Source organism: Bolinopsis microptera, chromosome 3 (genome assembly GCF_026151205.1).
Source record: "Bolinopsis microptera isolate Bmic1 chromosome 3, MBARI_Bmic_1.0, whole genome shotgun sequence".
Lineage (NCBI taxonomy): Eukaryota > Metazoa > Ctenophora > Tentaculata > Lobata > Bolinopsidae > Bolinopsis > Bolinopsis microptera.
Window position 1 is genome coordinate 19,179,651 of NC_087074.1, and position 10,772 is coordinate 19,190,422.

The window sequence follows — 10,772 nt, forward strand, 5'->3', positions numbered from 1 at the left end:
TTCAGCAAGGCCATAAAATAATACATCATAGGGGGGGGGGGGGGGGTGTCACGTCCGTCTATGTCGCCTATGTCCTGTCCTTTTTGGATTCTATGAGACAACGGACGTGTTTTTTGGGACATTGGCGGACACGGACGGACATTGGCGGACTCAGACGGACATTGGCGGACACGGACGGACATTGGCGGACTCGGACGGACATTGGCGGACTCGGACGGACATTAGCGGACCCGGGACGGACATTGGCGGACTCGAACGGACATTGGTGGACATTAGCGGACATTGGTGGACATTAGCGGACAAACGTTTTGAGAATTTTTCGCAACTTCTATGTATTATAATTTTGTACAAAACAAACGACTTATTAATCACACTAAAGCTATTAATAGTTTTAACTTATTATATCAAATTATATAGGGACCCAGGAAAAGGCCCAGGAGGAGGAGGAGGAGGAGGACTGGGGAGGAGGAGGACTGTTGAGGACTGATGAGGAGGACTGAGGACGAGGAGGAGGAGTAGGAGGAGGACTGAGGAGGGGAGGAGGAAGAGGACTGGGGGGATCAGGAAGACCCAGGAGGAGGACCCAGGAGGAGGAGGAGGACTGAGGAGGATGACTCAGGAGGAGGAGGACTCAGGAGGACTGAGAAGGAGGAAGACTGAAGAGTACTGAAGAGTACTGAGGTCTGAGGAGGATGGCTGAGGAGGATGGCTGAGGAGGATGGCTGAGGAGGATGGCTGAGGAGGATGACTGAGGAGGATGACTGAGGAGGATGACTGAGAGGGAGGAGGAGGATTAGGAAGACCCAGGAGGAGGAGGAGGAGGAGGACCTAGAAGGAGGACCTAGGAGGAGGAGGAGGAGAACTGAGGAGGATGACTCAGGAGGAGGAGGAATCAGGAGGAGGACTGAGGAGGACTGAGAAGGAGGAGGACTGAGGAGGATGGCTGAGGAGGATGGCTGAGGAGGATGACTGAGAGGGAGGAGGAGGAGGAAGAAGAGGAGAAGGACTGAGGAGGAGAAGGAGGACCCAGGAGGAAGAGGACCCAGGAGGACCCAGGAGAAGGAGGACCCAGGAGGAGGACCCAGGAAAAGGCCCCAGGAGGAGGAGGAGGACTGGGGAGGAGGAGGACTGTTGAGGACTGATGAGGAGAACTGAGGACGAGGAGGAGGAGTAGGAGGAGGACTGAGGAGGGGAGGAGGAAGAGGACTGGGGAGGATCAGGAAGACCCAGGAGGAGGAGGAGGAGGACCCAGGAGGAGGAGGAGGAGGAGGACCCAGGAGGAGGAGGAGGACTGAGGAGGACTGAGGAGGAGGACTGACGATGACTGAGAAGGAGGAGGACTGAGGAGTACTGAGGAGGATGGCTGAGGAGGATGGCTGAGGAGGATGGCTGAGGAGGATGACTGAGGAGGATGACTGAGAGGGAGGAGGAGGAGGACTCAGGAGGAGGACTCAGGAGGAAGAGGAGGAGGAGGACTCAGGAGGAGGACTTAGGAGAAATGAGAAGGAGGACTGAGGAGAACTGAGGAGGAGGAGGAGGAGGAGGAGGACTGAATAGGAGGAGGAGAAGGAGGGGGACTGGGAGAGGACTGAGGAGGAGGAGGACTGATGAGAATGATGAGGAGGAGGACTGAGGAGGAGGACTGAGGACCGAGGAGGAAGAGGAGGAGGATGAAGAGGAGGAGGAGGACCCAGGAGGAGGAGGACTGAGGAGGATGACTGAGAGGGAAGAGGAGGAGGAGGAGGACTCAGGAGGAGGAGGAGGAGGACTGAGGAAGACTGAGAAGGAGGAGGACTGAGGAGGAGGAGGAGGACTGAATAGGAGGAGGAGGAGGGGGACTGGGGTGGACTGAGGAGGATGGAGGACTGAGGAGAAGGATGAGGAGGAGGACTGAGGAGGACTGAGGAGGAAGAGGAGGAGGATGAAGAGGAGGAGGAGGACCCAGGAGGAGGACCCAGGAGGAGGACTCAGGAGGAGGAGGAGGACTGGGGAGGAGGAGGACTGTTGAGGACTGATGAGGAGGACTGAGGACGAGGAGGAGGAGTAGGAGGAGGACTGAGGAGGGGAGGAGGAAGAGGACTGAGGAAGATCAGGAAGACCCAGGAGGAGGAGGAGGAAGAGTAGGAGGAGGAAGCATCTAAATGTTATTTCCATTTTTGTCCGTTTTGTCCGCTCTATTTTTTGTCCGTTTTGAAAATATAGGGTACCGGACAAAAAACATGATCCCCCCATATAACAGCAAAAATTGAACATTTTATTTAGCAATTTAGGTGTCCATTAATGTCCGCTAATGTCCGTATATGTCCGTCTATGTCCGCCTATGTCCGTCTATGTCCGCCTATGTCCGCCTATGTCCGCCTATGTCCGCCTATGTCCTGTCCTTTTTGGATTCTATGAGACAAGCGGACATAGACGGACGTGACACCCCCCTCCCCCCATCATATATACTTATATATATGTATTCTACAAGATCATCTACAAGATCATGCATTCTACAAGATCATCAGTGGGCAAAAGGTTGACACGGATGATGACTCAAACTGCGTAGGACTCCACCTCCATATAGAGCATGGACTGACTCAGAAGGAAAATTTTAACAATAGTGTTTCAGTGTGTATCCTAGAAAATTCAAGTCCTAGTAGTTTAGATGTTAAGGAGCACCGATATATACATGCCTTAAATTCCCTCCGCCCCTCAGGAATGAATAGTACAAACCCTTTTAAGATTCCTTTATTGCATAATTGATTTTTATTTTGTCTGAGGGGCTTTCCATAAATTATTTTTTTAAAATAATTGGTCCTTTTATTGATGTTTCATATTTCACGGCAGTTTCCTTTTCAGAGTTTGAGTTTATATTTTAGAAACTAACCATACTATCTTTTAGATTTATGTCACTTATGATGGCTCCGGCTGAAAGTACTATGACTCATTTTATCTAGAAGATTGTAGTTTCATTGCTTCTGAAGTAGCTATCAGTTCGCCGGTCAATGTTGGGTATAATACTCTTGTGATTTAACCGTTTTGGACAACCTGGCGCTTATGGTTCTGGAGCCCGATTTTTCTCTAGACAATGGGAAGACCCAACCCATTGTGAATCAAAATGATGAAAGCCACCTCTTAGAGAACTCTCAAACAGGAGAAAAAACAGTCTTCCAGAAACTTCAGTTGCTGAAAATGAAACTGAAATTCTTGAGAAACTGCGTGAAATTGAAACGCCCACCACCATCCCTTCGGGTTAAAGGAGCCCCTACTATCCCTGATGCATCTAAACTTAAACATTTTTCTGTACTAGAGACACTGATGTTAGGAGAGGCCATCAACAACAAACTGAATGAAATCAAACACATGGCCTCTGTTTTTAAGGCTGGTGCACACGAAAAAATCCCGTTAGTCCCCTCTGAGGTTAAGAGAACCAAGGAGAAACACCAAAACAAACTTGATTTCTACAAACAACAAGAGGAAACTGAGTGGAAGAGGTGGCCAAGAAAAACATTAAAAACTCTTCAACTCATTGAGGGAAATAAGAAGCGTGTGAATTTTAAGAACCGACAGCAGAAAAACAGAAGACGAACTGAGAAAGAAGCCAAAAGACTCATAAAGGACGGAAGTGTTGTCATCCTTGTGAATGAACCTGTCCCACCCGGGGCTGTGTGTGTACTTGGAAAAGGGTTGGGCTTTGTACCTACACCTTCTCTTGATGTTGAAGGAACAAGATTGGACATGCGTTTAACAACGAACAGGATCCTTCAGTCTTCAAATCAGTCACTTAACAGCAATGACCAGTTTGAAACCCCGAATCTGCCCCAAATACCACCAAAACTCTACCAAAAATCATACTATTCATCACAGTCATCAGATGACAGTAGTGTTAATGATATTGTGAAGAGTATGGAGGCGGACCTTGACCAGAGATTGACCATTCAGAAAACTACAAGAGGCGACACAAAGAAGAACTTGTCAAAGGAAGAGACTGAGGGCCTAAAATGGCTTGAGTGCATGAACAATGAGGGAAAACTATCCGTTGTTCAAGCTGATAAAGGAGGTGCAGTGATCATTATCAACCCAGAGACACTAAGGAAGAAGACACTTGAGAAGCTCCAAAACCCGAATATCTATACTGAACTGAAGGAAGATCTCACCCAAACATTACACCATGAGTTATTCCTCAAATGGGTTGAAGGTAAAGAGAAAGGTTTTATCCATCCGATGACTGCAAAAAGTGTCATGGGTGTTTCTGATAATGATAGCACAAAAGAGGGGAAAGATAAGACCAATGCAAAGAGCACTTCTTCACATTTCAAGCCAGGAAAAGCCTACTTTTACCCGAGTTTGAAGATCCACAAATTGAAGAGAAAAGACCTTGTGCCAGGCATAGAGCCCCCTGTGAGACTAGTCACTGCACTACAGGAAGGAATAGCAAAAAGGAGTGATGTCTTCTTGGCCAGTGAGTACTTCAAAAATCTTGAAAAGGACTATTGCGAAGACTTACTGACTGACTCAACGGACGCACTGAGATGGCTTAAAGTATGCAATGAAGTTGAAACAGACAAACGAGCCCTCCGAGCTTTCACTTTCGACTTCAAAGCTCTCTACGACTCATTAAACCCTGAACTTGTCAAGGAAGCCGTTCATCATGCAATGAATACCACCAGACCAGACTGGACACCAGCACTCTGTGATTGGCTGGTCGACCTCGTTGATATCAGTCTAAGATCCTCTATTGGATGCTTCGAAGACAAGTGGTACGTCCAAAAGAACGGAGTGCCTACAGGTGGAAGTCTGTGTGTGCAGTTGGCCAACATAACTGTATTTTATGTAATGAACAAATGCGTTTACAGTAACACTGACATGATGAAGAGAGTCAGGACTGTAAGACGGTACATTGACGATGGTGCAGGTTTCTTCTACAGCACTGAAAGGAAATTTGACCAGTGGATTTCCGATGTAAACAAATCCTTGAAAGAATATGGGCTACTCATTGACGAATCCCAATGGAAGGAAGTTGGCACGCCTGTGGCTTTTCTAGATATCGAGTTTTGTTTCGACCCTGAGGGAAACTTACAAACTGACCTCCATATCAAGGAAACAGATTCAAGGAGCTATCTACATTTTAGCAGTGCACATCCAAACCACATTTATAGTGGAATAGTTTACAGCCAGTGTATCAGACTCAGGAGAATAATCAACTCACAAGAACGACTGGAAACCAGATTGAGTGAATTAAGCCAAGCATTCAAGGCAGCTGCTTATCCCTCAAAAATGGTGAACAACATTAGCAAAAAAGTTCTCAACTCCGAAAGAAACCTTGAACGAAGACCTCCCAAGGACAACACACTGAAGCCAGAGATCCTACCAATAAGGGTTGTCTCAACCTACGGAAGTGACTCTGACATTGTCACCACAGTGAAAAAGTATGAGGAGAACTTAAAGAAGACCAGAAGTTTTTGTAACCTGAGTGACTCAAAACAACAGAGTAACACCCTTGAAGAAAAGAAGAATGGCAAAAAGTTCTTCCAATTTGTCAAGAAAACAGGAAGCAACCTCAAAAGCCGGTTGGTTAAGGTGAAAGAAATAGCTCTGGGGAATAAGCATGGTCAAACAAGGCCGTGTAGAAAGAAGAACTGTGCAACGTGTGAGTCTATTGATAGTGCTACACAAATCAGCATCAATGGGAAACGGGTAAAACCAGCACCAGGTACATGCATCACTTACAACATCATATATTTGATCAGATGTAAACTGTGTGGGAAACCATACGTAGGCAAATCCACCAGAATGCTACGGGTAAGGTTTGGCGAACACAGAAGAGCATTCTACAAGATCATCAGTGGGCAAAAGGTTGACACGGATGATGACTCAAACTGCGTAGGACTCCACCTCCATATAGAGCATGGACTGACTCAGAAGGAAAATTTTAACAATAGTGTTTCAGTGTGTATCCTAGAAAATTCAAGTCCTAGTAGTTTAGATGTTAAGGAGCACCGATATATACATGCCTTAAATTCCCTCCGCCCCTCAGGAATGAATAGTACAAACCCTTTTAAGATTCCTTTATTGCATAATTGATTTTTATTTTGTCTGAGGGGCTTTCCATAAATTATTTTTTTAAAATAATTGGTCCTTTTATTGATGTTTCATATTTCACGGCAGTTTCCTTTTCAGAGTTTGAGTTTATATTAATTAGAAACTAACCATACTATCTTTTAGATTTATGTCACTTATGATGGCTCCGGCTGAAAGTACTATGACTCATTTTATCTAGAAGATTGTAGTTTCATTGCTTCTGAAGTAGCTATCAGTTCGCCGGTCAATGTTGGGTATAATACTCTTGTGTATATATATGTATTATATATATATAATAAATAAATAAATAATTGAACAAGGTACTGTAAGTGCTTCTAAACTCATGTTTAGACAAAATGTCACTATAAGACCCAAAACTAGTGGCTCACGACATGAAGTTATGGGCAAAAATTAAAGAGTGAGAAAATATTCTGTTTAAATCATTTCTGGCAGAGATCGGCCACAATATTACGTAATTTACTATTTGATAATCTCAACGAGATACTATTTAGATTATCATGCTAATTATGTTAAATTTACTAATTTTGCTAATTATAATAATCATACTGATCATACTAATTATAATAGTTATACTTATTGTACTAATTATACTAATTGCATTAATTACACTAATTATACTAATTATAATAATTATACTAATTTAGATACTTATTATACTAATTAAAATACTAATTATACTGTTTACTCACCACACTGATTTTAATATGGATGCATACGGTGTTACTCCGACTCCAGCTCCAATTGAAACCGTAGTCTTGTACTTGAATATGTCCTGAGATCATAGAATGTAAGGTGAAACTCACAGGTTTCTCGTGAATAATAGCTGATACATTCTTATCAATTATTCTTTGGTTGACTGGTTGGGCTATGAGTTCATTATAGGATATAAAGCAAGTCGAGTTTGCACAGAAAATGTGCAACTAACGTCCGATGGTGTCCCATAAGGTCCATCAACTGCTATCTTAAAGTTAAGCTCTGCTCTCTTTCCCTCTTTGGTAGTCTTGTCTTTAGAATGACCGGCTACAGCTTTCAGTAGGGAAGCTGTATAAATGGTTGGGTTAGACAATATGTTTAGTTTTCTTCAAACTATGTCTCCAAAAACTGAACGAAAGCTTAAAAAGATAAACTGGAGAGAACAGGACATATTAATTGACACAACAATACAATTTACTACTAACACCAGGTAAACATCCCTGTAATAACTTACCTGTCCAGTCACCCGATTTCCTGATATGCACGGAGAGATAGTCCTCTTCGGGAGCTGTAGTTAGGGTGAAGGGATGCCACTCAAATATAGACAACTCACTACATTGCAGGAACACGTACTGGGGAGGGTGTAGTGGGTTTTTATTTTTATTTTTATCGAGAGGTCTGATATTGAGATGACTTGGCAGCAGTTTAGAAACTGTTAAAATAGCTTTAATAACTAGGATTGAGTATTAATCATTTATTTTGTATGAACCATATTAACATGAATTAACTATAGAATATATATGTGACTAGTAGATTCTTCATCACTATGACTACGCGTAATGTTGTGCTGTATTTCTCACCTGGCCAGCATGCTGTTTCCAGCCCTTCTTCCTCATCCTTAGTTCCAGACAAGGTCCAGGATGCTCAATAGCCTTGTACACAACCGCCGGGTTGAACCGCCTTAACCACCATATAAACTACAATCCGGTCAATAGTGTAGATTATCAGGGGCACTCCGGCCCACCAATACGACTGAAGATTTTATGTAAGAGAAGAATAAAGTTTTCTGTGAAGAAAATATACAACATTAATCTCATTACAGCATCTTTAAAATACTTAAATGTGACAAGGAGTTCAAGGACCAATAATTGGTGAGATGAGGAACAATCGAAAAATTATCAGACACACCACGCAGTGAGTCACGACGAGACTAATATTTCCAAAAGAGCCAGACCACAGTTAAACCAACCTTGGAGTAGTTGACATAGCCAGGACCCTTAAAGGACCAGTTAACTCGAAAAAAAGTTATCCTCATATTTTGACAGATTGTGACAAATAGCAAACTGAGCAACGAATCGTAATTCCTAAATCTCTAACTGCTCTCTAACGCGTGTGAATAGCGTTTGTATTATTTTGGCGATGACGTAACGAAGTCCCTGGCGCGCACAGAGGAGCTCGCGAGACTGTATTTTACAGGTAGAAATGGACATGATACACAACTTTAGAGTTAACTTTAGAGAAAATCATAAGTCATTTATCTAAAATTAAGCTGTTAGTGTTCATGATCAACCTTTGGCGACAATGTTTTACGTGAAATGTAAAAATCAGGAGTAATATAAAAAGTGTATTTTTAGACTTAAGTGCTAGCTCATAGTTTAAGAATTATATTTGATTCACGATGTCAATCCTTCGCAGCTCGGTGAGGCACAGTGGTTGCGAGAAGAATTATTTGATGCGCGGCGCGACCCAGTAGTGCATCGCGCTACAAGAATTATATAAATTAACATTTGTCGTTTAGCCATGTCAGAATCAATCGTGCCGTAATATATCAATATGGCCAAAGAATAATAGGGTCTTGAAAATTCTATAGTTGTTCAGTGGGTCGGTTGACCACGCGCGAAGTGCTAGGGTGCATTCTCATTGACAATTAAACTTGGTCAAAGATAATTATACACAATTCCTAAATTAAATCAATATAATCATGTAGATATGAGTATTCAACACTACTCGACAACAAATATTTGTCGGCCCATCGACGATTCAGTTGCCGAAACAAAAATCAAATGTTTGCTTTTTCGTTTCGGGAACTCTTTGAACTCAATATTATATGCAACTAATCATACTTTATAATGGTTTCATCAGCAGTAATAGAAAGCGCAGCTGAGTATAAAAATGTATTTTACAAGCGCGTACAAAATTTGTAGCAAAAATTCCTTGTATCACGTGGTGACCCCCGCTGCCGCTTCACTATAGTTTCGACGATACAGGGGGAGCCGCGCACTCGTGCGCGGCGGGTCATACAATACAACGTATGACAAAAATTCCTACACTGCGAACTTATTTTATTTACATTTTCAGACAACTGTTAGAACCAAATTTATCCAAATCGGTAGATATAATAAAGTTTGTGCCAATTAATGGCGCTTATTGCATTGTAGCGTGATGCGTTGCTCGGCCGCGCCGCGCATCCAATATAATGCTTTTTGCTTGTAGTGGCGTGCGCTCGCCTCCCGGCGCGAAAGCACAATATGGTTAAATGAACTACTGGGCCTCGCCGAGCTGCGAAGAATTTTAATTGCAGACATCGTCAATTAAAGCGCTTATTACATAAACTACATTGCAAAAGTCACATTAACGTTGGTTGTCAAATGTTGTATGACCCGCCGCACATGAGTGCGCGGCTCCCCCTGTATCGTAGAAACTGTATGCTAGTGAAACGACCGTGGGGGTCAGTACGACATGAAAAACGTTGGGGCCATAAAAATGTATAAAATAAATATGATTTGATTTAATTGATACTAAATAAAATTGTTGTCTTCTTAAATATTTCGAGAAGAAAGCGCGCGCTACTTCGAAGAAATTTAGACAAGTAACATCCGTCAATAAAAACATATATAATATGGAATAAAATATTGCCGTCAAAGCATAGTATATGGTGTTGCAATATTTTATAAATGTATTAGAAAGTCCGTGGTCGCAGGGAGAAAATTAATTTTATTTTTTGGTAGTCAGTTCTTAATGCATCAAAAAAATATCCGTCACAATCGAAGATACATCCGTTTAAAATGTAGCTGGCATTGAACATAACGTAATTACTACAAAACCGATAAAAATGTCACTCGTAAATCTTTGCACGTGCGCTTTTGAACACCGTTACCATGGTTACTATGCAGCTCCCTATTTCTCAAAGTATCATAATTATTAAATCTAAAATAGTTAATAATTTAATTAATTATTAACAGGCCCCTTAACGTGGGCAATAACATACGCTTCTCAAAGTAGGGACAGAGCTGTACATACTGGGGGAATGTTTTGACACAACAGCACTGTAAGACTGGATCTTAGCTTGAACAATATTCTCTACATCGGTTTTAACAGTACTCTGGAGCGAATCTAGCTCTTTAGTATTCATGTCAAAAATTTCCCCTTGTAACTGAATTACTGATTTCTGAGAATTAATCATGTCACTTTTGATTTCGTCTAATTTTGTTGTCGCTTTTAGGAAGAGATCCTTATATTCAACAATACCCTGGAACGCATCAAAAATGTGCTTTACTAAAACGTCTTTGTTTGGTTTCTTGAACTTGCCTAATGTAATATGGCTATCTTCATCACAGTTTATTGTCTTCATCACTTCTTCAACCCAACAACCAAGATCATTAGCAGCATCAGGAAACATGCCCTTATATTCACTTGACCACATTGTAGAGTCAAAGTCTACGTTTCCCATTATGTATTTAGAATTGTATAGCGCCAGACACAAAGTAGCAGCTAAGTCGTCGTTGAATTGTAGCGATAAAATATGAGATAAGAGAGCTTAATAATCAACGAGTAACAAAACTACACACTACACTCATTAAAATAACCAATTAAATTAAATTTGTTTTACTAAATCTTTGTTTTACATAATAATATGTAAATCAGCTGTATTAAAATAAATTTTCTTGGTTTTCAAGTTTTCAGCTTATTAACTATCTGTTTTTTCGTTCGAGACT

At 42.0% G+C, this 10,772-nt stretch overlaps 2 protein-coding genes across 2 annotated transcripts in view; one reads left to right on the forward strand and one right to left on the reverse strand.

Moving 5' to 3' along the window:
* The window catches only part of LOC134813273 (uncharacterized), a 38,659-nt gene that overhangs the window by 8,192 nt on the left and 19,695 nt on the right, over positions 1-10,772 (forward strand). The gene's annotated exons all lie outside the window — the stretch shown is intronic.
* On the reverse strand, positions 6,770-10,507 carry LOC134813271 (superoxide-generating NADPH oxidase heavy chain subunit B-like). The gene is made up of 5 exons (XM_063820960.1): positions 10,046-10,507; positions 7,638-7,754; positions 7,292-7,409; positions 7,010-7,125; positions 6,770-6,856 (listed from the first exon to the last, which is right to left on the reverse strand). The coding sequence occupies exons 1-5, from the start codon at positions 10,505-10,507 to the stop codon at positions 6,770-6,772; spliced, it is 900 nt and encodes a 299-aa protein (XP_063677030.1).

Coding starts and splice junctions, on each gene's coding strand:
- LOC134813271 (XM_063820960.1), bottom strand. CDS start 10,507: ATGGGAAACGTAGACTTTGACTCTACAATGTGGTCAAGTGAATATAAG. Junction 7,755..10,045: donor CTGTCCCTACTTTGAGAAGC/GTATGTTATTGC, acceptor ACCGGATTGTAG/TTTATATGGTGGTTAAGGCG. Junction 7,126..7,291: donor GAAATCGGGTGACTGGACAG/GTAAGTTATTAC, acceptor CCATTTATACAG/CTTCCCTACTGAAAGCTGTA.